At 44.0% G+C, this 26,497-nt stretch overlaps 1 protein-coding gene across 5 annotated transcripts in view; it reads left to right on the plus strand.

The window, feature by feature from the left end:
• Window positions 1–26,497, plus strand: part of STXBP1 (syntaxin binding protein 1) — a 69,943-nt gene that overhangs the window by 11,833 nt on the left and 31,613 nt on the right. For all 5 annotated transcript variants that reach the window (XR_008959995.1, XM_026514009.4, XM_026514011.4 and 2 more), the window contains exons 2-6: window positions 18,003–18,052; window positions 19,641–19,722; window positions 23,455–23,531; window positions 24,369–24,447; window positions 25,621–25,724. Coding sequence is in view for 4 of the 5 variants with exons in the window: in XM_026514009.4 (XP_026369794.1) it covers window positions 18,003–18,052; window positions 19,641–19,722; window positions 23,455–23,531; window positions 24,369–24,447; window positions 25,621–25,724 (392 nt within the window). In the remaining variant the exon portion in view is untranslated. The remainder of the gene's footprint in view (window positions 1–18,002; window positions 18,053–19,640; window positions 19,723–23,454; window positions 23,532–24,368; window positions 24,448–25,620; window positions 25,725–26,497) is intronic.

Genomic DNA, 26,497 nt, shown 5'->3' on the forward strand with positions numbered 1-26,497 from the left:
CCTGGTTCTCATATGCCACTGATATTTCACTTTATTTATTTATTTATTATTTATTTATTTTTAAGTGAACTCTACCTCCAGTGTGGGGCTCAAACTCACAACGATATTGTTGGGACTAGATCGGGAGTCTCATGCTCTACCGGCTGAGCCACCCAGGCATCCCGTGATGTTTCATTTTAAATCTCTACTAATTATCTGTCCTAAAAGCTGACCTTGTAGGAAGTGAATGAGATATTAAGTATTTATTACACTAGCAAAACCTATTTCATTCTTGGGAACAACAACAACGAAATTAGAGATGGAGAAAAGTAGAGAAAAACAAACAAAAAAATTCCTGGAACCCAGCTGTGAAGATACAGATTTGAATCAGACTTTCCAGCAGTCACTCCTTGTTTGGAGGATCTCTGAGATGTCAGAGAAACCCCAACCATATATCACAGCTTGTTTCCTTTTCGGCATGCCTCAGAGGGTTCTGGGACCAAGTGTTTTCATTCATTCAACCAGTATTTATACAGTCTCCTGTGTCAGAAGCTGTGCTAAGGGCAGCTGATATAACGGTGTATAAGTAGATCTGGTCCTAGTGGGATTCAGACAGGCAATGGTAGCCCATCGGGGTCAGTGCCCTGAGAGGGGCACAATAGTGTGATGATATTGGAGCACCTGGGGGAGCCTCCAACAAGGCCTGGGGAATGAGGGAGACTTGGAGGATGAGAGGAGCTAGGCGGGAGAAGAATGGTGTTGGTGGGGCCCGGGGGAGAGTCAGTCAAGTAGATGAATGTCCCAGCATGGCAAGAGAATGAGAAAGAAAAGTTCAATGTGGCTGGAGCTATGGGGTGAGGGAGTGTGCAGAGAGAAGTTGGAGAGGTGCTTGGGGCTTTCTTACCCTTGTGAAGGACTTCTTTTTTTTTTTTTTTTTAAAGATTTTATTTATTTATTTGACAGAGATAGAGACAGCCAACGAGAGAGGGAACACAAGCAGGGGGAGTGGGAGAGGAAGAAGCAGGCTCACAGCGGAAGAGCCTGATGTGGGGCTCGATCCCAGAACGCCGGGATCACGCCCTAAGCCGAAGGCAGACGCTTAACCGCTGTGCCACCCAGGCACCCCTTGTGAAGGACTTCTATTTTTATTCCAGCAACAGAACACCACTGAAGGTTTTAAGTCAGGGGGAGACATGGTTAGAATTTAGGGGGTGGCTGGCTCAGTCGGTAGAGCATTTGACTCTTGATCTCAGGGTCATGAGTTCAGGCCCCACATTGGGTGTGCAGCCTACTAAGAAAAAGAAAGAACAAGAATTTACTTTAGGAAGATTTCTGGTTGCTGCGTGGAGGCTGGTGGGAGGGAGGGAGACTGAGGGCAGAGGATCCCATTAGGAAGCTCCTGTGGTGGCTCAGGCTGGAGACTGTTGAGGTGGGCATGGTGAGCTCTGCCGGGGATGGAGAAGTAGCAGTGGCTGAAAAGAAGATCGACATGAAGGAGTCTGTGGAGGTAGAAGGGTCAGGGCGTCGTGAATATTTGATGAGCAGGTTGAGGAAAAGGAGTTGGGCGGCTTGGGCAGACAATTGGAAGGTCATGGCATTCACTGAGATATGAAAGGAGAAGAAACAGTTTTGCCAGGGGAGGTGTGCTTTTATAGGCATTGTTTTTCAGGTGCCTATGGATTGTGTAAGGGGAGATGGCCAGTATGCCGTGGGCAGATGTGCCCAGAAGGTCTGGGCTGGAGACTTGGATTGGGGCGTCATCAGGTCATTGAAGCTGTGGGATTGGGTCAGATCACAGAGGAGAGGGTATAGGCCAGAAGAGGGCCTGGGTTTTCCCCCAAGGGACGCCAACATTTCGGATGGGCATAGGAAGAGTAGCCAGCAGCCTCGAGAGTCAGAGACAGGAAGGTGAATCTAGCAGAGCAGTGTCTATGATTTTGTGACTCACATGGCCCATCGTCAGACTGTCTGAAAGCGAGCTTGAGCCGGCAACCAGGACTCCTCGGGAAAGGGTGAGTCTTTGCTCTCCAAGCTCCGAGGCTTGGCACTTGGGTACTTTTCCGGAGTTTTTCTCTCTGTATCTGAAAGTCAATCTGTGTCTGTATGAACTTCATTGTTCAGGATTGTTTTGAGGTGGAAATGAGGATATAGTTGTAAAGCTCTGAGGATTTGGGATTTATACTATGTCAAGGTGGCATCAAAGTGTAGAATCTTGGCTCTGGGAACAATCTTAGAAGCGTCTAGTCCAGACTCCCACCCAGAGCAGGAAGTCAGATTGTACTAGTCTGTTGGATGAAACACCGTGGGAGGTTTTTTTTCCCCTTCTCTGTGGCTATTGGGGACAGAGTACTATTTTCATGTCTGTGCCACTGTAGATTTTCGCAGTGACAAGTATAAGCCACTAGCAGTGTTACAATAGTGAGGGAGGAAAGGCCACTTATATCGTGCTTAGATGTAGCTCTGGACTTTCCAGTTGATTCTAATCCAGTCACAGATGATCCTCATGAACTTCCTTTAATGGCAGTAGGAACAAAGCTGCTTCTGTTTGGCAGCTGAGGGGGAAAAGGAAGACCTTTTAGGCTTAGATAGTTTTCAGAGCCCCCATACTGAGAGTGACACGGCGATGCAGACCTTGGCCCCTTCTCTCACACTTCCTTTTCACCCATCTTCTTGAGCACCGGTGTGCTAGGAGAGGAAGGAGAGAGGCCTCTCGCTGGTCTCCGGACACATCAGTATTGTCGGGACTAGTTGCTAGGGATTTGAGGAAAGTAAAACATTGCAGCTGAGCTAGGGTTGCCCTCTGCTCTGTTCATTGCACACTCTAGGCTTTCCACAGTAGACTACTGTGAGGCAGACCCCTTAAAAATTACTCAGCCTGCAGACCTAGTCATGTTTTGGGTAAAAGTTCTTCAGGATTTGAAGATGAGGCAATCATGGGGTTGCTGAGAGTTTCCAGTTTGCTTTCCCTCAGATAATCCTGGGTGAGTTACCTTGAACTTTACTGTTTTGGTTATGTAGTGGGGTGTTTCTCCCTCTGTGTCACCTCACCCTTCCTATTTATCCTTTAAGGAACTTTGAAAGTCAAGTTAAAGTAATAACTTTTTTTCACGCTTTAATCGAAACTGAAAGATTTGGTCAGTTTCTCATACAGTGGTAATACCCATTCTTTCCCTGCCCCCAATCTTATTAAAAATGTCCAACCGGGGCGCCTGGGTAGCGCAGTCGTTAAGCGTCTGCCTTCGGCTCAGGCCGTGATCCCGGCGTTCTGGGACCGAGTCCCACATCGGGCTCCTCCGCTGGGAGCCTGCCTCTTCCTCTCCCACTCCCCCTGCTTGTGTTCCCTCTCTTGCTGGCTGTCTCTCTGTCACATAAATAAATAAAATCTTAAAAAAAAAATGTCCAACCTACTGAAAAGTTGAAAGAATAGTATAATACACCTACTTACTTTCTACATAGATTTAGCAATTGTTAACCTCTTGCTATCTTTGTTTTTATTTCTCTTTTTACTGAAGAGTTAGGTTAGACATTGTGGAAGAAAAAAATAGTGAACTTGAAGATATAGCAATAAAAACTATCCAAAGTGAAACACAGAAAAAAGACTGAAGAAGAAAACAAAAAGCATCAGTGAGCTGTAGGACAACTTCAAAGAGTACCGTACATATAATTGGAGTCCCAAAAGGAGAGAAGAATGGGGGGGGGCGGTGTGCAGAAACAGTATTTGAAGAAATATTGGCTGAACTTCTTCCAAATTTTTTGATAACTATAAACTCTTAGATCCAAGAAATTCAGTGAGCCCCAAGCATAGGCAACATGAGGAACTCTACACCAAGGCACATCATAACCAAATTGCTTAAAAGCAGCTATAAAAAGAAAATTTTTAATTACCCAGAGAGAAAAGACACACTATATACTGAGCAGAGATAAAGATGGTGCAGATTTCTTGCCAGGAGCAATGTAAGCTGAAAGTCAGTAGAGCAGTAACTATGAAGGACTGCGAGATACAAAATACTAACCTAGAATGCTAAACCCCAGAGAATATACTGTATCCTTCAGTAACAAAGCAAAATAAACACTTTTCAGACATTAAAAAAAAAAAAAGGTTGAAAGAATTCATCGCAGCAGAGCTGCACCGGGTGAGATGATACCGCAGGGAACCGTGCAGGGCACCAGACACGATGCCTGTGGGGAAACGTAAAGCCACGCTGTGCTGACACCGGTTGGCTTCCCTCTGTGCACCACTGTGACTCTGGACCTTCGTCTCTTCACCATCCTCCTGGGATTTTTTCACCTCACTTGTTTTTTAATTGATTGATTAATTAATTAACTAATTAAAGTAATCTCTGCACCCGGTGAGCAAGAGTCTCATGCTCTACTGACTGCGCCTCCCAGGCGCCCCCCGCCCCCCCCCCCCCCCCCGCCACGTTTTTTGAATCATCCCGTCTTCTGTATTTCTTATCTTCCTTTCTTGGTTTACTCTTTCCTGTTTTGGTGGAGCTCACCTCCCAGGAGCTTCTGGAAAAGGGGAGGTAGTTCTTTGGAGACCTTACATGTCAGAAAACATCTTTATTTTACTCTCATACTTAATTGATAGTTCGGAGGAGCATAGGATTTTATGTTGGAAATTGGTTTCCTTCAGAATTTTGAAGACTGTTCCATTGTTGTCTTGTTTCCAGTGCTGCCTTTGAGAAGTTTGAAGGCATTTGATTTCTGATCCTTTAGTATATGTTTTATATCTTCCCCTCTGAAACTTCTACTCTGTCCTCAATGTTCTGGACTTTCGCAGTCATTTGCCATGGTATATGTCTGTCCTTATCCATTGTGCTGGGCAAGGGTCAGAAAACTTTTTCTTTAAAAGGTCACGTAGTAAATACTTTGGTTTTTGTGGTCCATATATGATCTCTACCACATCTTCTTCCTTTTCCCCCACCCCTTTAAAAGTGTAAAAGCCATTCTTAGCTTAAGGTCTGTACAAAAACAGACTGCAGACTGAATTTGGCCCGCAGGCCATAGTTTGCTGACCCCTGTGCTAGACATTCAGTGGGCGTTTCCACCTGGCAACTTATGCCATTTATTACTGGGAACATTTTAAAAATAATTTCACAGGGGCACCTGGGTGGCTTAGTTGGTTAAGCATCCAATTCTTGGTTTCAGCTCAGGTTGTGATCTCAGGGTCGTGAGATCGAGCCCTGAGTTGGGCTCTGTGCTCAGTGTGGAGTCTGCTGAAGATTCTCTCTCCCTCTCGCTCTGTTCCTCCCCACCCTGCTCTCTCTCTCCTTCTCTAAAATAAAATAAATAAATAAAATCTTTAAAAAAAAATTTCACAATGATTTCCTCTCCTGAGTTTTCTTTTTATGGAATTAGTACTCTTGAGATGCAGAACCTCTTGGACTGGTCCTCCAATTTTCTTATCTTTTCAATTATTTACCTCTTTGATTCTGCTGTGTTTTCTAGATTTCCTCATCTTTATCTTCCAACCCTTCTATTTAATTTTAAATTTCTGCTGTCATGTTCTTTAAAAATTTCTAATAGCTCGTTTTAATTTTTTTATAGCCTCTTATTGTTTCATGGATGTGGTATCTTCCTATATGTCTCTTTAAAAATAAATAAACAAATAAAAAATTATCTGCATAATTATTTCCTCCAGGTTTTTTTTTTTTTTTTTAAAGATTTTATTTATTTATTTGACAGAGAGGCAGCGAGAGAGGGAACACAGGCAGGGGGAGTGGGAGAGGGAGAAGCAGGCTTCCCACTTAGCAGGGAGCCCGATGCAGGGCTCGATCCCAGAACGCTGGGATCATGACCTGAGCTGAAGGCAGAAGCTTAACGACTGAGCACTGGGGATGCCCCAGTATTTGCTCCAGGTTTCGATGTTGTTTTGGTCTCTATTTTCCATGTAGGAACTTTCTTTAGATGGGTGGCAAACCCTATCTGGCTGCTTGTGATTGAGATGAGAGACTTAAATGTTTATTGGGGCTCTGACCTTGAGGATGGGGCTGAATTAGGTGGGCTCTTTGTTGGGAAATCCCCAATGTCAGTGTCTTTAGATTTTTCTTCTTGGGCTTCATTCCCCGGAGAAGTCTGTCTCCTGCTTGAGAGATAAAGGTCTGGCTATCAGAATTCTGGGAGCTGAGTGGATGAAGAGGGCCAGAGATATGGAGGGTAGCTCTCAACAATCTGTACACATGGTCATTTAGTCCCTCTGTTTTCAGTATTAGACTCAGGCTCTGAGCTGTGCCTTGAGTCTCATGGTCCAGGGACCCTGTACACTCTACATACTCTGGAAAGGAAACTTTCAGTGTTCTGCTATGCTGGGAGAAGGACAGTCATGCAGTGATGGGAAGTGGTAGAAGGAACCTAGGATATAACTGTTTCCCAAACACCTTTCTACCAACATGCCCTATACTCGCCACCCCTCCACCCCCCCGACACACACACATTCTTTTAAGTTCCAGGGGTACCTGGTGCATCCAGTTCCTAAAACTGTTGATATGCCTTTGGTTGGTTTTCCGTGTTCCCTACTGCTGGCTTAGGATTCCACTTCAGATGGGTTCAGCTTTCCTAGGCTTGCTAAGTCACTTACCACACATCTACTGTAGAAAATAAGACTTTATCATTTATAAGAACTTCATTCTAGGAAGGAAGGAGAGGAGTGGCCAGCGACCAGAAGCTGGGGACCACCACACCCTAGATTCTTAATATAACAAAATGACTGGCTCTTTGGGCCACTTCCCCCCCCCCCCCCCGCCCTTTCTTGCCAACAACAAACCAACTCTCAGTTGTAGTAAGCAGCAGCGTCTTTTCTATAGTGTGTGGAAGCCTGGCTAGAGGAAAGCACCCAGCCTGTGTATTCGGTGAAAGTGCAAACTCAGCTGCTTCTGGATTTTCAGTCTTTCTCCCCAGAGCTCCACCTTCTTCCCCGTGCTTGATCCTGGGCCCAAACCCCTGGAGGATGTTTTCTTTTCCGGGTATATAATTGTAACCAGTTACATGGATTTGGGAAAAGGAAGCAGCCTTCCTGGAATTAGACCTTTTTATGTGCTGGGGGCTGAGAGTGGTGGTGAGGGGGGAGCATTTACTCCTTCTGGAGGCCTCCCTGAGGCTTTTGTCTTCTGGCAGTTTGATGCCTCTACAGTAGCTGAATTGTTGGTTCCAGAAGGAGCTTGAGCTTATGGCCTTGCCATGCTGTGTAAGATTAAATATTTTTTCACATCTCAGACCTGATGACCTGAAGCAGGTTAAATCTTAGAACAGAACAGATTGGGCCAGTGAGAATCTTGGACTTGAAAATAAGATGATTCCTACCACCACTGTCACAAGTCACTTATCTCTCTTGGGTTCCATGTAATGGACTGGATCAGGGTTTCTCAACCTTAGCACTATTGGCGTTTGGGCTCTATGAGCCTGTGTTGTAGGATGTTTGGCAGCATCCCTGGCTCCTCCCCACTAGATGCCATAGCGTCCTGCAGCCGTGGCCACCAAAAATGTCTCCAGACATTGCTCAGTGCCCCTGGGGGGGCATCCTCACTCCTCTACTAAAAACCCCTGGGCTAGATCTTTTGTCTGCTCTGGGTTTCTGGGATTATATGAAACATCCCATTCTTTCTCCCTCTTTCCAAAGTATATTTTCTCTAATCCTTAGTCCTTACTGGGAGAAAACTCCCACTTAAGTCAGGAAATGTGATTTGAAGCCCTGAAATTCTACACTTACAAATTTAAGATACTGGCCACATCTTATGTTCCTGCCAAGATCAAGCTAGATACCTGTTCTAGGTCCTTGCAGTTCAAGGAGGAATTACTGCAGGCATCATAGTCTGTACTAGGAGGAGGACAAGCTGTTTTTTGTTTTTTAAGATTTATTTATTTGAGAGAAAGAGTCAGGGAGGGGTAGAGGGAGAGAAGCTTTAGCCGACTCCGAGTTCAGCATGGAGCCTGACGTGGGGCTCAGTCTCATGACCTTGAGATCAGGACCTGAGCTGAAACCAAGAGTCAGACGCTTAACTGACTGTCACCCAGGTGTCCTGAGGACAAGCTTTTTGCAGAAAAACAAATACAGGCTGGCAGACCAAAGGGGACATTAACAGATGAGGTCTGCTGCTGTTGGTGATGTATATGGGCAGTGTGTTTCCTCCCTCCCTCCCATCCTCTCTCTCTCTTTCTCTTTCTTTTTTCCTTCCTTTTTTTCTTTAGCCAATGCAAAATGCTTCCCAAATAACTGCATGATAGTATCACTGTCTCGTATAAAAATGGCCCTCGTTCTTGAGTCCTTTTAAAAATGTCTTATTCAGTAGTGCTTACAAGCTAATCGTAGTGCTGTCTGTCCTAGAATATTAATCTCCATTTCACCATTTGGTGTCTTTGGTCTTTTTATGCAGAACGTTAATGCAACTAAATAGTATTTACTACTATAAGCTGTTGATTTTAAGAAGATAGGAATTGTTTCAGTTTCCATTTTTAATTGATTTTTCTATTTGTGTGTATTTGGTGATTTCACATCTCCTTTAATCCAAGGATATTATGTGGAAAGCTACCTTAGGAAGAAGATGCTTCTTTGGAGCTGAGGTGGGGTGACTGCATCTAAAGTGCTACCGGGAGCTCCTGTTTCTAATCTCGTTTTGTCCTTACTTTGAGATTTCCTTTCTACTAATCAAAATTCCAAGGTCTGTGAGGCTTTGCTTTAGAGACTCTCTAGCTCCTTAACCTTTTGGCTCTAAACCTTAGGAAGCGGAGTGGGGACAATTAGATGGAAAATGAGAATCTTCTGTAAAAGAGACAGTGAACAGTCCTTGCTGCAACTCCATGTGGCATCTTTATGGGCCTGAGGTTAGGATTTGGGCTCTTGGACGTCAGGCATTTATTTATCATGCTCTCCTCTCAGATGCTGGCCGCAGCCCAAGTGTTGGATGTCATGACGTTGGGCACTGGAGTCTTATGTAATCTGTGGGTGTGCTTGCAAGGGCAATGTGATCAAGTTATTGTTCACCAGCCTCTGAATGTTCTAAAGCTTGTGATCGCTCCAGCAGTCGGCCTCTCCCTTCCCTCCCACTCCCCACTCCCTAAAAAGCTAACCTAAACACAACATTCCCAGGTTAGGCAGTTGTCATTGAACAGTTACAGGGAGCAGCACCTCATCCTTGCCCTGTGGCTGATGATTTGTGATCTCTATTTTAGTCTCTCACTTTCACAAAGTACAGTTCAGACACAAAATTATATTAAATTATAATTTTAGGTAATGTTTTATAGGAGTGAGCCGGGGTGCCTCTCTTCAGATGAAGACACTCTGGAACAATTCCATATTAAGCAAAATGGCATTTGTTTTTTGAGTTTGAAATGTTCATCTAAAATTCTCTGATGACTTTTTTTTTAAGATTTATTTATTTACTTGGGAGAGGCGGGGGGGGGGGGCGGGGAGGAGCAGAGGGAGAGAGACATTCCAAGCAGACTCCATGCTGAGCTCAGAGCCCAGTACGGGGCTTAGTCTCAAGACTCTGAGATCACGACCTGGCAGAAGCCAAGACTCTGTCACCTAACCAACTGTGCCACCCAGGTGCCCTTTTCTGATGACTATACACACACACACACACACACACACATGTATATATATTTAAGATTTTATTTATTTCAGATGGGGTGGGGGCACAAGCAGGGGTGCAGAGGGAGAGGGAGAAGCAGACTCCCCGCTGAGCAGGGAGACCGATGTGGGGTTCGATCCCAAGACCCCAGGATCATGACCTGAGCCGAAGGCAGACACTTAACCAACTGAGCCGCCCCTGATTGTGCTTTTTCTTTAATATGAGGTTTTGAAAGTATTTTGGCTAGGTTGTGATTATCTCAGACACTGGTTAAAAATTAATTGAGAAATGCTAAGATGGCAGAAACTCTGGATTTGAGCATTTGTATCTGTACATTCACATAATACCCACACTCCTCACTGCATTTGAGTGAGGAGAGTTATGGGAAGAACATTTCTAGATCTTTCTGGCTTGCAAACTTGGGGCTAGCCAGAAACTATAGCCATAGTTTACCCGTCATGTTCCTCAAGAATAAAGAGTTCTCTCTCCCCAGCAGTCCCTGGGAAAGAGTCCCTGAGACTGCTTTTCTCTGGCAGTCATCTTTGAACGGGGAGTTCTGAATCTTGGGGGATGTCAGGGAGTGGCGGCCCTGGGAGGGGGTGTGTAGGTGGTTGCAGCGAGCTACTGGGTGGAGTCACCTCACTCGGTCATGAGATACACTAGGAACAGAAGCGCTCATTTCACTCCCAGCAAGCTCTACTCAGTTATGCCACTCGGGGATTCATTCATTCTACAGGCATTTGCTAGATCATTATTTTATGCTGGATGCCAGAGATAGGGTGGGAGTTGAGGGTTCAGGGATGGGAGGGAGTTGTCATGTTTGAAGGTGAATGAATGAGGCTTAGTGTTCCAGGAGCAAAATACTATGTGTGACTTGTGGAGTCCTCAGTAAGGAGTTACTGCTTTAAAGACCAGGTGAGACTCCGGGGCGACCTCTCAGAGTGCATCCTGACCCATTCTTTTCCTCACTGAGCTTGCTGGGTCTCCCCATAATTGCTTTCTCTTTGTTCCTGGACTCTACCACTTTTTTTTTTTTTAAGATTTTATTTATTTATTTGACGGAGAGAGAGACAGCCAGCGAGAGAGGGAACTCAAGCAGGGAGAGTAGGAGAGGAAGGAGCAGGCTCCCAGGGGAGGAGCCTGATGTGGGGCTCGATCCCAGAACGCCGGGATCACACCCTGAGCCGAAGGCAGACGCTTAACAGTCGACTGGGCCACCCAGGCGCCCCAAGGACTCTACCACTCTTGATCCTGACTTGAGGATTTTGCACCTGCTCTTCCTGTGCCTAGAAAACTCTTCCCCCTGGAACAACACAGTGTTTGTCCTCCTTGTCACCTCCTCAGAGGACCTTCTCTCAAACCCCCATCACATTCTTGTTGATTAACCTTTTTAATTTCCTTTGAGCACATGTCACTCTCTAGAATGATCTTGTTTACCTCCTTGTGTTTATTGGCTGTCTCTGCCTTCCATATTTGGTGTAAGCACCTTAAGAGCAGGAATCTTGTTTAGCTTGTTCACTGTGGTCTTTGCAATGTCGGGAAGGAGTTCTGACATACAGCAGGTGTTCAGTAAGTCATCAGTATCGAGTGGATGAAAGAATCTGTATGCAGAGAAACAAACTGGAGAACAGGAAACGTCACAAACTCCATGGAGGAGCAGTAAGAAACCAATTGGAAATCACTGGCTCCTTCCATCTTAGGGAGGTCAAATACCACTTGAAATAGATGGTGATGGTGAAATCAACAGTGGTAGGTACTGAGCTGAGTGCGCTACACACATGAACTCATTTAATCTCCACACTAACTCTATGGGGCATGTGTGGTCATCCCATTTTGTAGATGGGAAAACTGACACAGAGATTTAATAAGTTGCCCAAGGTTACAGCTGGTAAGTGGAGGATCTGGCTCCAAAAGCCATCTGAATCAGTTAGCTTTACCATGTCAAGGTGATCATAGAAATGAAACAGAAAAGCACACCCAGCTTCAGTTTCAAAGTCCAGTCCATGCTAGAGCCCAAGAGACTGTGTGTATAGTGGGAAGCGCATTTGAATGGGGATCCAGAGACCCATATCTGCTCACTCTGGAATGACCATTTAATGGCCTTGCGCACTCCGGATGGCTCTGTTTTGCAAGGGGTTTATCTCAATCCCAAAATGAGGGACCTAGACTCTGGTCTTAAATGATCTCTAAGGTTCTTTCCAACATAAGGGCTCTTAAGCACCAAAGAAGGAGAATCATGGAAAGTTATTGAACGTTCCCAGGCCTCAGCCAAGGAGCCATGAGTGTACGTGCATACATTCCCATATACACTTGTATATGCATGAAAAGGCTCTGTAAGGGTGCCTGCTAGACTTGTTCGTGGTTGTTTCCCCTCAAGAGTGGGAGTAAGGAGGAACATTTCATTTTGTATTTATACATCTATTTGAATTTTTCAACAAAAATGTGCTACTTCTATACTATGAAGAACTACATGAAGACAAACCGGTAAATGCTTTGTTACTAGGTTACCAGTAGTCTGTGTATAAATAGATATTTCTAAGGGAAGATATATTTTTTTTAAGATTGTATTTATTTATTTGAGAGAGAGAGAGAGCACGCGCAAGCACAAGCAGGGGGAAAGGCAGAGGGAGAGAGAAAGGAAGAAGTTCCACTGAGCAGGGAGCCCCATGTGGGGGCTCGATCCCAGGACTCTGGGATCATGACCTGAGCTGAAGGCAGCCATTTAACTGACTGAACCACCCAGGCGCCCCCTAGGGAAGACCTTGACAGGACTTGGAAGTCATGTTTCCAAGTATTTGAACCATTTTCTCATGTGTTGTTTAGCCCTAAACTCATTCCACCTAGCAGGTCCCGTTGTTTAGCAAGGAGACCCTCCAGCCCAGAGCAAGACAAAGAGACGTGTGGTTTCCATCTTCAGGTATTTGAAGTGCTGCCAGGGAAAGAGGAATAGACTTGTCGTTGCTTCAGAGCAGAATTGCCTGGGTAGAGTCTAGAGGGGGGAGTCGCAGCCCAGAATGCAGTGGTAAGTAGCAGAGCTGTCCTCCTGGTTGCCCGGTAAAAGTGCTCTTGGTTCTTATGTATTTATTTTGTATGTGGCAGCTTCATAAGGGTTTTAATGTGATTCCCATGATTGCTGCAGGCCGATATTCCTTACCAATTTCATACACCATTTTGTGTTCTTGTCTAAGCGAATTTTCAGAATGTTAAGTAATAGCAATTTAAAAATACAGTCCTATGCGTCTGTGTTGGGCCCCCACGTGTGCTTCGGTTTTAATGCATCTCTTCCGAGATAAACAAAGGTCTCTCTCTCTCTCTCTCTCTCCTCAGAAGGGGTAGAAGGAATCTTCTGTTCAATTTTAGATTTACATTTAAGATTTATATTGTCTACATTGACACATTTGTGCCTTTAGTTCAAAACGTATTACATGTGTGTTGGAGGTCAGAGAAGCTTTGAAGTTTTGGGCGAAATACCTGTAGAGATTGCTATCTAATATTTTTGTGATTATTTAAAAGCTGTATTTTCAATATGTATTTCTTCTTAATAGGTTTTTACATTATAGCAAAAATCTTGATTGGTGGAAGTGATGTGTCATAATTTTCATAAGGAAGTAATTCCTTGTCTGTACGAATAACGTATTTTATAGTGACAGACAGTCGGTGCTCTTGTGGAGTGCCAGGCCCTGACTAAGCGTTGTACCTCTTTAATCTTTATAACCGGTCATTAGAGTATTATAATTTTAATTTTGCAGCTAAGAAAACTAAAGCTTAAAACATTTAATTTTTTAAGATTTTATTTATTTATTTGAGAAAGAGAGAGCAGGGGCAGGGGCAAAGGGAGCAGCACACTCGCCACCGAGCAGGGAGCCCAATGCGAGCAGGGAGCCCAATGCAGGGCTCGATCCCAGCACCCTGGGATCATGAAGGCAGATGCTTAACTGACTGAGCCATCCAGGTGCCCCAGATGTATCTGTCATGGGTATTGTTAGATGCTTAACTGACTGAGCCACCCAGGTGCCCCAGGCTTTTAAAACATTTTAAACTTGCCCAAGTTCACACCGTTAGCAAATGCCTGAACCTGGATTTTCCCTGGTCTGACTTTTTTTTTTTTTTTTTTAATCATGAGGGATGGGGGTGACCTTTGCTTGAGTGACTAGCTTTATATTCAAGAGGGCGTCTTTTAGAAGAACTGCCCACTATTAAGCCAGAACGACTCTGGAATTTCCCTGCGCTTTGGATTGGTAAAGAGGAGGGCATTTGTGGCCTGAGTTTAGACTTCCTTAAATCTCTTTGTAGAATGGAGGCACTTTTCCTTCAGATGATGCACCTGGTCTGGACAGAGCATTAGCATATTTGAATCCCCCACTTAAGGGGGGATTTTAAGGACTTTGGTGATGCTCACATTTCTCCCAAGCTTCCAGCCCGTCTAATATTAGTCGTGCTATTTCAGATGTTTTGGTGTGCCATGGGCTTAGGTGTCCTGACACACAGCACTGTGAAAGACAGTCCTGGGTGCCGGGGCTGTCAGGGCAGGGCTTCACAAGGGGGGAAGGGTTTGCAGCTATCCCTAGAGCCTGTGCTTTAGGACTCCACTTGGTATATTGGGTGCATGTGGAGATGTCCCAGATAATCTTAGCTACCTGCTGTTTTTCTCAGGGCGTGGGCGGAATTGTGGAATTTGGGAGTTACCCAGGACCTAGAGCATGTGGCTGAGAGGGAACCTTCTTGTTTACCTCCTCGTGCATGAGGGAAGCAGAGTCCACCAGGGCTGTGGTCCTCGTGATTTTGGGGAAGTTGAAGCTGCCCTGGTGTCTAGCTGGGTGGTGGGGTGGACGTTTTGGCTGTTTATACACACAGTTTGGTGGGCAGAGATAAGACTGCTGGCTGGACCGGCCTCAGAAGGCTTTGTTTCTTTCCACACAAAGAGGCCTTACAAGAGAGATGAAGTGTGATTGCCGGGGATTATTTGTGGGGAAGTAGCCCCAGCTACTTGATTCTTAATGCTAAAATGGGCTCTAATCCTTGTTTCCTTTTCGGTATTGGATTAGAAAAATGTAGGGCAGCATTAGAATTGGCTGTTAACAATACCCATGACAGATGCATCTCCCGAGAATTTTGGAATGGGAGTACCTAGACAGGAAGGGTTGAAGTCCAAATTTTTACCTCCAGCTACCTGCTCTCCATCTCCCCTCAGATGTCTCTCAGCCACCTCAATCTTAATTAAAAACACCAAAAACCTCTTGGTATTCTCCTACAAGTCAGTTCTTCCTCTAAATCTTTTCTCTCTATATCTCCAAATTTCTTTACATCAATTTCTTTGCTTGAGCCAAAAACGCAGGAGTTATCTATGTCTCTTCCCCACACCCTGGCTTCCACATCCAATTCAGCAGCCAGACCTGTTGGTTTTACTTCCAAAATATGTATCAAGTCCATCCACTACTCACTATGACCCCTGCCACCAATCATGCTGATTTTTTTTTTTCCTGATTGCAGAGGCCTCCTAGCTCTACGCCCTGCTTCTGGTCTCATCCCTTCCAGTCTCCCCTCTACGGCACATCAGATCATGTCCCTGCCTTCAGTGGCATTCCAGTGCCTTTCAGATAAAATCATACTCCTTATCAAGGCCCGAAATGATCTGGCCTCCAACTCACCTTATAATGATCGCCAGTTCCAAGAAGATGTCAAACTCTTTTTCCAGCCCACGCCTTTGTGCCCGCTCCTAATCCTTTCCAGCCTTCGCATGGCTGGCATCTTCCTTAGGAGGTTCACTTCCTCAGAGAGGCCGTAGCTGGTCCTCCCGTTAAGGTAGCCGTCCACACCTTTTTTTTTTTTTCCCCTGTCATAACCTTTGTTTATTCACCTTGGAGAGCACTTATGAGAAGCCGAGATTGCACTTGATTCAACGTCTGCTCCCTCCACTAGGCCGTAAGCTCTGTGGGAGCTCTGCCATGTTTTCTGTGTTTCATTCCTGGTGCCTGGTCCACTGACTGGTAAACAGTGGTTACTCAGCAAATGTTATCGAATGAGAGAGTGGATGAGTGAATAGATATGTTACCGTATCATTATTTCTAGTGAGTACATTGTATTCCATTATATTAACATAACCCAATTGACTTAAGCGCTGCCCTATCATTGGATGTATTTGTTCCCAGTTTTTCACCACACTGAAATATGGGAAGTAATCTAAATGGCTATTGTGAAAGTGGTTGACTAAACTAGGGACTGCTATGCAGGCATTTAAAATCAGGAAGCATTTTTATTAACATGGGGAAAATGAGCTTATTCATGAAAAAAGCATAATACAAAATTACATATACAGCATGATCTTAACTATGTAGAGTTGCATGGAGAAAGCTAGCAGGAAATAAACTAAAATGTTAATTATGTACTTCACGTTGGCAGGATTACAGGTGATTTTTCTTCTTGATTTTTTTTTATGTATACAAGTAGTATGTGATATTTTCTTTATACTTTTTTGTGTTTTCCATGCTTACTGCAGTGTGTAGTTTTTTTATAATCAAATAAAACGTTCTTAAAGATTTTTTTTAAAAAGACTTTATTTATTTATTTGACAGAGAGAGCACAAGCAGGGGGTAGTGGCAGAGGAAGAGGGAGAAGCAGGCTCCTAGGAAGCCCGACACATCCCAGGACACTGATCCCAGAACCCTGGGATCCTGCCCTGAGCCCAAAGCAGATGCTTAACCGACTGAGCCACCGAGGCGCCCCAGAGTTCTTAAAGATTTTAGGAAACTTATGACACATCAGATGATTGAACATGATCAAAAGCAGAATTCAGAAGCATACTCTAGAGAATGACCTAAATGTTTGAGACACACTTGCTGACGGCAACTGCTCACCTTTGAGTCTTTCCAGGCCTTTGTATCACCTGGATTTAGAAAGAGTGGCAAAAGTTTTATTTCCTGTGAAGACTCCATGGCTGGTAGACCTGTGTGTGCTGTGTCATTTCTAGCAACTGTGGCTTACCAAAATGGTGATTTTGGGGGGGAGCATCCCACAGATGTGCTCAGGGTTAGAAAGACATCACAACTGCCCTTCACATCTGTTTTTGGAGCTTGAGGGGGCTCATGTGGCCTGAGGTATTGTCATAGCCTCTTACCCACTTAATTTTGAGATTTAAATCTCAAAAAACCCGAGATCCTGTGGGGAGTCCGTGAGCAAATCTGTCTTCATAATAAAACTAAGATGTTATTTGCCTTCTTCACTCTTATTCTCTCACAAGTACACAGTAGAGTTTTCTAGATGCTGTATGATTCATAACAGATTGCAGAAGCAGATAGAACCCAGCTGTCTTATGAAGCTAAAGAGAGTTGCAGAAATGTTTTTTTAAAAAAGCCAATATTCTTACTAAAAATTGTTTTATTGTAGAAAATATAATTACATTTAATTAAAATGCTATTTATGTTAACATAACATGTTAACATAACAATGTTTCTTGTATTTATTTATTTATTTATTTATTTATTTATTTATTTATAAAGTAAGCTCTATGCCCAATGTGAGGCTTGAACTCATGTCCTGGAGATCAAGTGTCAGCATGCTCTACCAACTGAGCTAGCCAGGCACCCCTCTTGTTATTTTTTTTTTTCACCTTTTCAAAGCTCAAAGCTCAAGACCTGAGCTGAGATCAAAAGTGAGATGCTTAACCGACTGAACCACCCAGGCGCCCCTACTCTTATTATTTTAAGTGAATTAATGATCACTTAAAAAATTTCTCAGTCTAATTTTTTAAAGATTTTTTTTAAAAGATTTATTTATTTGAGAGAGAGACAGAGCATGAGCAGGGGGAGGGGCAGAGGGAGACAAGCGGACTCCCCGCTGACCAGGGAGCCTAACATTCGGCTTGATCCCAGGACCCTGAGATCTTGACTCAAGCCAAAATTATGAGTCAGATGCTTAACTGACTGAGCTACCCAGGTGGGTAGCTTGGGCTTGAACTCCCAACACCAAGATCAAGAGTTGCACACTCCAACTGAGCCAGCCAGGTGCCCGTCTCAGTTTAATTTCTGATATGGTAAATATCAGTAGATATTTACCCACTTAACAAACATTCTTTGCAGTCCTCAATTTTTAAGAGTGTAAAGAAGTCCTGGGACCAAAAAGTTTGAGAACCACCAAATTAAAGGAACAGGAAGAGGGGCAGCTGGCTGGCTCAGTCAGTAGAGCATGCAATTCTTGATCTTAGGGTCATGAGTTCAAGCCCCACATTGGGCCTTGAGCTTACTTTAAAAAAAAAATTAAGAAAAAAAAATAAAGGAACCAAAGTTTGTGGTAATTTGATTATGGCTCAGTAAGCAGATTGGTTGAATTGCATGACAGAGAAAACAAAGTCTGTGGGGGGAAATGACCTAGTCTAATATAATAAGCAGGTGTTGAAAGTTGTTAACATTACATTAAATTTTCCTCCTTCCTTTCTTTTTCTCCTCTCTCCTTTTTTAGAGATCATGCATGATGTAATAAAGAAGGTAAAGAAGAAGGGGGAGTGGAAGGTAAGTAGAAGAGCACAATTAATGGTCTTAACAGGTGAGTTCATGTGGAAAATATAAGAAAACAGGGTTGGAGGAAAGGTATATAAATAGGAAATCAAGACTTTTGCTGTGTCCAGAAAGTACAAAAGAAGGTAATCCATTCTGCCTCATTTTATGCAGTCCTGGTAAGGAAATCTCTTGGTCATAAAGCTTCTCTTAAAGATCACCTGGTGGGACACTTTAGCAGTGGAACTTTTCTATTCACACAAAATATTGCCTAGAACCTCTTCTATGAAGCAGAAGAAGGTGAAATCATTCTGCTTGCTATGGAGAGAAAGAAGTCCCTCCGGAGAACATTTCCAAGGAGCCCACACAACAGTTTAGAAAGCCCTCGTCTGGTCCGGCCCCATTTATCTGTGACTGTATTATGACAAAGAAGGAAGCTTGTTTATTTATAGAACATTGAGAGCAATGCTGGAAGCAGTCCTTAAGCCAGGCAGATTGATTACGTCCTCACTTACCGGAGTGGGTGATACAAGTGGGAAAGCGTGCTGTCCTCCACTCAGAAAGTCACTTGGTTGTCTGGGGCCAGGAGAACACGCTGTTTTACTTGAACTTCCCCATGTGTCACTGGAGGGTTTATACCAATGATTCTTGCCCCTAAGTTGTCCTACAGTCAAGAGCCCATACATTTTCAAGTTCACTTGGTCCAGGAACAACTTTGCTGCGTGGATTTTGGTCTCCTCCTCAGCCTTGTGAGCTTCTGTTTTAGCCAGCACGTCCGTCCTCCTCTTTATCCGTGTCCTCCTCTTTCTCTCTTACCCTTCCCATCAGTAATAGACTTAAGGACTTGTGAATTTTAAACTAATCTTGAGGAAGTTGCCTCATAAAATGAAACTAATCGGCTCATAGAGCTTTCCGGTCCCCATGGTGTCTAGCTCCTGTTACCTCGGTGTATATCATTAAAGGGGAGGAGAAGTAGCCTTGTTTCAGCTAATGGCTTCTCTCCACTCTGGGCTGAATGGAGACAGGAGTGGTTCGCTGAAGAATTGCAGGTCTGAAGCTTTTAGACCAGGACTGGCGGGCGTGTTGTTGTTCTTCCAGTCTGGACTGAGATCGAGTATGCTCCCAGACAACATGTGTGCTGGTACAGCCTCATGGTGTTGGCAGCAAAGTCCTCATCTTCCATGCCATATGTGTGGCACGGGTATTCGTTCTCTTGTAAAATTAAAAAGAAAAAAAGCTTATGCTCTGAAAAAGTAATCTCCAATATGGTTTTCTCTGAGTGTGGGTGCTGTAGATGACTTTTTTCTTTTTTTCTTTTTTTGCCTTTTTTATGAGTAGTCATTTTCTTCATCATGGAAAAACTTTAATTTTTTAAGCTTATAAAATTAAGTCAGCAAGAACAAGTTCTAACTTCTAGAGGGTCAGGTTTGGGTGTGGCATGGGGGGGAAGGTAGCATGTATGTTAGCACACTTCTGGCCCATGGGAAGTATTTATAACAATATTCTGTTTTTCTGGGGCGCTTTTTGAAGTCTGACACAGTAAGCTGATGAGAGAATTGTAGCAAATCCCATGCAGGCCGTAAGCTGTTCTTCTTGCTTCCAGGTGCTGGTGGTCGATCAGCTGAGCATGAGGATGCTGTCCTCTTGCTGTAAGATGACGGACATCATGACCGAGGGGATAACAAGTGAGCACAGCTCTCTCTCTGCCCTTGAGTGAAACTCAGGCCTCTTTGTGGCAAGCTTTCCCCCTCCCTATTCGTTACTATCTCACTTGACCTCAGATTCTTCCAACAACCTGGGTGGTCAGGCTGTAAGTTCTTGAGAGAGACCCAAGGCTTGTTCATCGCTAAATCCCTAGCACCCGATGCAGGACTAGACGATCATTAAATATCTGGTAAATGTGCCAAAAGGCAGGTTAAATCAAGGGGGAGAAGGCTGGCCACCAATAGAAACAGTGCACAAAAGACCTGAACAGGCACTTAACAAAGAAGAAAATCCCAATGGCCAAGAAATCCATGAAACGTTGCCCACTTACATTAGTTGGTTAAAACCAGAATGAGATCTTGCTATACACTCATCAAATTGGAATATTTAAATTCTGATAATGCCAAGTGACAGATAGGATGTAGAAAAATGGGAACTCCTGTATGACAGAGTGTCCATTGGTATAGTTACCTTGAAAAACACTGGCAGTATCTGGTAGAGTTGAAGGTGTATGTGCCCTATAAGCCAGACGGTTAGACGGTTGTCCTAGACAACTTCAGGCATGTGTGCCCAGAATGCACATGCAGGGATGTTCACGGAGCATTGTTCATAGTAGCCCCAAATTGGAAACAACCAAACATCCATCAAGAGTACAAGGGTTGGGGCGCCTGGGTAGCGCAGTCGTTAAAGCGTCTGCCTTCGGCTCAGGGCGTGATCCTGGCAATCCGGGATCGAGTCCCACATCAGGCTCTTCCGCTATGAGCCTGCTTCTTCCTCTCCCACTCCCCCTGCTGTGTTCCCTCTCTCGCTGGCTGTCTCTCTGTCACATAAATAAATAAAAAATCTTTAAAAAAAAAAAAAAAAAAAAAGAGTACAAGGGTTAAATAAATCATGGTAGAGTCACATAGCAGAATAGTATAGACAACGAAAATGAAGGAACTCTGGCTAACAAGCTCAACACATAATGTTGAGCCAAAGAAAGAAGATACAAAAGAGTACTTAGAGTGTGCTTTCATTTCTATAAAGTTCAAAACTAGCAGAACTAAGCTATGCTGTTGTTTAATGCAGGTGTATGTGGTAAAACCATGAAGAGAAGTGATCCCATTCCTTAGGACAGTGGTTCTCTCTGGAGGGAGGGGAGGGAGGGTATGCCAAGTGCACTTCTCTTCGTGCTGGCCAGTTCTGTTTCCCAACTGGGGAGGCCCTTATGCAGGTGTTTACTTTGTAATTATTTGTATGTTTATGTGTTATTCACTCTTTGGAATGCATGTTATAATTTCACAACAAATAGGCTTTTTAAAAAAGGTAAGTCACTTGCTCAAGGTCCCTAGCCAGTGTCTCACACCTGAGACTAAGACTCAGACCTCTGGCTCCTGTCCTTGAGCTCTTATTCACATTGGTGTGTAGCCCTTGTCTTACTCAGGGGCTCCTTTCAAGAGGGATCCTGTGTTTTAATCTTTGAAACAGCATTCTCTTCTGAGCTTATCTCAGAAGATTGAAAAGCAATACCTTCTGAGCTCTTGTTTCAAACAAGGAAGTTAACCTTTGTTTTTCCTCTGAAAAAAATGTTGAGTGGAACATACCTGTTGCAATGTACTTCCTAATTTTTGTCCCCTGGAGACTTTATATGATTTGTGGCTTGCAGACTGTTGCTGGTCTTTGTCAAAATTACTACCAAACCACAATTATTGGAGGAAGAACTAGGAGGGTTGAGATTTCAATAACCTAAATGAATCTCATTCAAAGGTTTGTCCTTTATTCTAAGATTATGTCTTTCTTATTATTTGGTGTTAAATGTTTTTAAATTGTGAAATTATGGTAATAATATATCATGGATTTTCTTATTAAATTCTATGTGAAATATATACTATGAATATGTATGTCATGATTTTGGGGGGGGGTATAATCACACCTTGGATGTGAGTCCTTCATTTTTAAAAATACTTTTCCAAATCCAGTGTATCTGTCACCAGAAGCCTAGTCCTATAAATGAGAGTACATAGCTTTTACTGTGACTTCTTGTCATTCAGGGATCGAAGACTGGGTTTGCCCCTGTTTTGAGCTTACAAAGTTATTTTCTTCATTGAATTTTTTTTTTTTTAAAGATTCATTTATTTATTTTAGAGAGAGAGAGCTGGGGGAGGGGCAGAGGGGAAGGGAGAGAGACAATCCCAAACAGAATCCCTGTTGAGCGAGGAGCCCAACGTTGGGCTCCATCCCAGGACCCTGAGATCATAACCTGAGCTGAAATCAAGAGTCAGTTGTCACTCAACCGACTGAGCCACCCAGGCATCCCTCTTCATTGAATTTTTAAAGCTATTTTTTTCCTCTCTCAAAGCAAATATGCACAAAAGTTAAGGGGGGAAAGAGCCAAATGGAGCTAAGGAGCTTCTAATGAAGAAGCAGCAGCATCCTGGCCCACTCCCTTCTCCCTCAGGGTCTGCTCTTTCTTGGTTATCCTTTTGCAGTTTCTAGATAAATACTTAGACTGTTATCTTTGGATTCATTGATGGTAGATGTTATCTTTTAGCTCCCTGTGGTAGATGAGGGCTCAGCTCTCCCACTGCTGCACACAGACTTTTCCCAACTCCCAAAGGTGGGTTCTAAAAAAGGTTTTTGCTTGGCAGAATTGAAAAGTTAGCAATCCTATGTGAAACCCCCAAAACATTTTGGGGGAAGTATTGTTGGCCTATGAAATTCAGAAATCTGTAACTAGTGGTAGAGTAGATAATTGAAGGACTTTGGTATTTGAACATTATTTGGGGTAAAAAGTCTTTTTAAATGTTACAAGGTATCATCCTAAAGTGATGCTTTTTTTTTTAAATAAAGATTTTATTTATTTGATTGAGACACAGAGAGAGAAGGAACACAAGCAGGGGGAGGGGAGAGGGAGAAGCAGGCTTCCCGCCGAGCAGGGAGCCTGATGTGGGGCTCGATCCCAGGACCCTGGGATCATGAGCTGAACTGAAGGCAGATGCTTAACGACTGAGCCACCCAGGCGCCCCTGAAGTGATGCTTTTATTTGCTTAAATCCTCTGCATGAGAAGAATGGCACCAAGTGATTTTACTGTTCTCTCTGTACCAGAGGACAGTACAGCATAGATAGCACATCCTGAGCTTTATCAGGTGGCTGGAAAGATGAGGATTATCCCAGAAGCTCTTCTTTCCAGTTGAAGTAGCTGACATAACTGTAAAAGAAATAAGCAAACCAAATGCTTGTAGTTAACAAAATATAATGTTTAGTCTTTGAACTATTGGGAAGGACGGCACTGTATTGAGGGCATGTTTGGAATATCTTCACGTGATATACAGAAGAAAATGATAAAAACTATCCAACTGTTGGTAAACAAACTCAACGTGCAAATTCTAAAGGAATTGGAATTATTTAGGACACATGAGAAAAAAACCAAAGAAGGGATAAAAGACTGTTTGTGACCGAATGAGGTTTTTTCCGTTTTTAATCACGAGATCAAGGAGTTTACTTAAACCGAAATGGGAAATATTTAGTGTGATAAAATTTCAGGTTTTCTAACCTCTTGAGCATTGTGAGGCAGTGGAATGTGGTAACTCCAAGGAGAAGGCAAATGATTCCCACCCCACGCCCTGGAGGTTTTCACCTGCAGCTGTCTGAAGGTGGTCTGTTTAGGTTGTTTTAGTTCTGTGACCCCTGGTTCTGTTTGCTTGCTGACCGTGAGCCGCTGTTTGTTTTCTAGTCGTGGAAGACATCAACAAGCGCAGAGAGCCGCTCCCCAGCCTGGAGGCTGTGTATCTCATCACTCCGTCCGAGAAGGCAAGTCCCGCTCCCGGAAGAGCTTTGGCTAAGGTTGCACGTGCTGGCGTGGCATCTGTGGCGCAGAGTGTCTGACGTTTCTAGGTTAAGCGCGCATTTAACACACTGCTCTGATGAAGCGTGCAGTCCACAGACAGGGAAGGAGGGGTGCGGTGTGGAGCGAGAGTGCGTTAAGCTCTCTGAAACACCACCGCTGTCCAGAAGGCCAGGCCCGGGTCAGTCTAATTTCCCCCTCTTGCACTCCTTCTCTAGGGAGGAGATCCACTGTGTCTAATGAGTGACCCACCTTCAGAACTCTGGCATTTTATACTTTTGGGTCCGTTTCCTCCAGGTCGTGTATGTCCAGATTGTGTTGAAAATTACTTGTTGCAACATTTTGGGAGGTTGGTTCAAGTCAGTATCCAGACAAGATACACCTCCTTGCATTTGGTTGATAGTGTTCTTAGGTCTCTTCATCTGTATAAATTCCCTTCAGTTTTCCATTCCCTTTCTTTTCACTTTCGAAAACTGGTTTACATCTGAAGTTGCCAGAACTTCATCAGTATGAGTTTCCTGGAAGGTTTTGGACCAGTTTCCTCTTCTGTGAATATCTTCTTAGGAACCCAAGTTATAGTGGCTCCAAAGAACTGTGCTGTCTTCTGGAGTGAGCTAAGAAGGCTTTTGTTCATCTAAACTCTGAAACAATCCTAATTTTAAGTCTTCAGAATTCCATTATGGCCAAACATGAATTATACATAAAAAATCCCCTGCAATTTTGTACAAGCAGCTCAGATTTAACCCAGTTCAGATATAGTTCCCATTTTCTTCTTCAATTCCCTCTTTTTTTCCCCTCTACAGTCTGTCCACTCTCTCATCGGTGACTTTAAGGACCCACCAACCGCTAAGTACCGGGCTGCGCACGTCTTCTTCACGGACTGTAAGTACTGCCGGCAGCTGCTACCCCTGTCCTTCCAGGTTAGCGTTTCTGCACAGCAAGGCTGATCAATAGGGAAGAAATGGGTTGTTGCCATGTTTCCCCTGAGCTTTTATTTTCCCTTCAGAAGATAAATTGCATAAGAGACAAAAATAAACACGCAAAGACAAACCTACTCGGTCATGCAGTCCTTCCTAATGAAAAATAGCACCTCTTCTAAGGACTAGGAGGTTTAATGCCGAGAAGAATTTTCCAATGCTAGCTTTGATATTTCACTGTATAGACTTCCAGGTATCACCATAAACTGTAGTGAATTTCCATCAGTTTTTCAACTAAGATTGTCCAGTCCGGCGGTGATGGTAGCAGACGGAAACTGCGTCATTGTCTTGGAGTTCACTTTCTTATTTTGTGGAGGTTTTGCACATGGAGCCTAGTGCAGAATCATCTTGGTCAATATTTGTTAATAGCAAGGAGAGAGGAGTTGAGCTGGCTAGCTTAAAACTTCAGCAATAACAGTGCACCCACCGTTCTTCTCTTTAGGGAAAGCCCTACAGAGCTCACCACTGAGAAAATGGGAAAGGTTCTTGCAAAGAGTAATTGTATACTGTTCGAATATGCATAAAAAAGCAGAGAGGTGACATTAGTAATAATAAACCAAAAATGCATTTCTGAGAATGCGAAGCCATTTGTTTGGCCCCGGAGAGCCCCTGGCAGTCCCGGGTTCCCCACCAAGTGGGTCTCCCATGCAGCCGAGCTCCTTCGAGGGTCCCGGAGAAATGCCTGCACCGTCTTGCCGGTGGTTTTGTTTTTCCTCATTGCATTTTTCATAAACGTGTCAGATGTGTGGTGTCTGTTCCTATCACAGGCCTTTTCCTTATCCCTTCTTAATCTCCTGGGTTTTGTCCTTTCCTTGGTATCAGAAAGTAGTTTTTATTAGCTCGTTAACTCTCAATAGTCTTTTTTGCCATTTGCTTCTCTGTTACATATTGAAGGCCATTTAGGTGGTTTTACCCTTCCTTTTGTACCCTAGAGATAAGGGATAGTCTAGGATGGGACGAACTTTCTAGTTGCCTTCTTAAAATCCTAATAAAATAGAAAATCCCCCAGATGTGTGCAACTGTTGAAATGGACCTGCAAGTGGACGGGGAAACCCGCTGTCTTTTGTCCTTCTTGCAGCTTGTCCAGATGCCCTGTTTAATGAGCTGGTGAAATCTCGAGCAGCCAAAGTCATCAAAACTCTGACGGAAATCAACATTGCATTTCTCCCTTACGAGTCCCAGGTGAGCCTGAGTGGGGAGTGCGTAGAAAGTCTGCATCCTTGGGCAAGTCCTGACGGGAGTGCAGTAAGCAGAGTGGGGGAGGAAGGCATCATAGTCTGAATTGTCAAATGACCTGCTGTAAGTGGGCATTGATGGAATGAAAACAGAGTTACTTACGCGTCTGCCCGAGGCCCTCATCTGACTCTCGGGTTATTTCTGACTTTTTTTTTTAAAGCCCTCACGCCTTTCTTTGTGTGCATTTCATCCTTGCTCACAGTGTTCACGCCTACTGGCTGACTCCTTGAATAACCAAAGGTAGCCAGTCCTACAAGAGCAGGGAAGGAGAGCAGGGGAAGGGATCAGACGACAGCCATCTGCTGCACAGGAGACTGGATTGTGCAGAGATCACCTCCCTCACGCTCTGCTGGGGGAGCAGATGGTAGCCTTTGTCAGTGGCTGTTAACACTTCCGATGCCGGAGCGCGGCGGCAAACCTCTTCCCTTGGGGAAAAACTAAGTTGTTAAGCCAGTAAAGGTGACGCTGATTGTGAGAGAGCGTACAAAATTTGTATCTTCGTTTTGTAAGACTGGTTAACATGTCTTCTCCCGGCAAACAAGAAACAAAACTAACAGAACGCTTAGGCATTTTGTAAAAGTTGACCGTGGCTTACGGCATCTTTATAGATCAGCTTCTAGACGTCAGAGAGTGACCTGTTCTTGGGTAAGGAGGGATGGAGAACATACAGTGTGAACATCTAAAGACGGCGTCTTTCCCTTAGCACTGAACGTCAAGCC

The sequence above is a fragment of the Ursus arctos genome, unplaced genomic scaffold (genome assembly GCF_023065955.2).
Source record: "Ursus arctos isolate Adak ecotype North America unplaced genomic scaffold, UrsArc2.0 scaffold_18, whole genome shotgun sequence".
Taxonomy (NCBI): Eukaryota; Metazoa; Chordata; class Mammalia; order Carnivora; family Ursidae; genus Ursus; species Ursus arctos.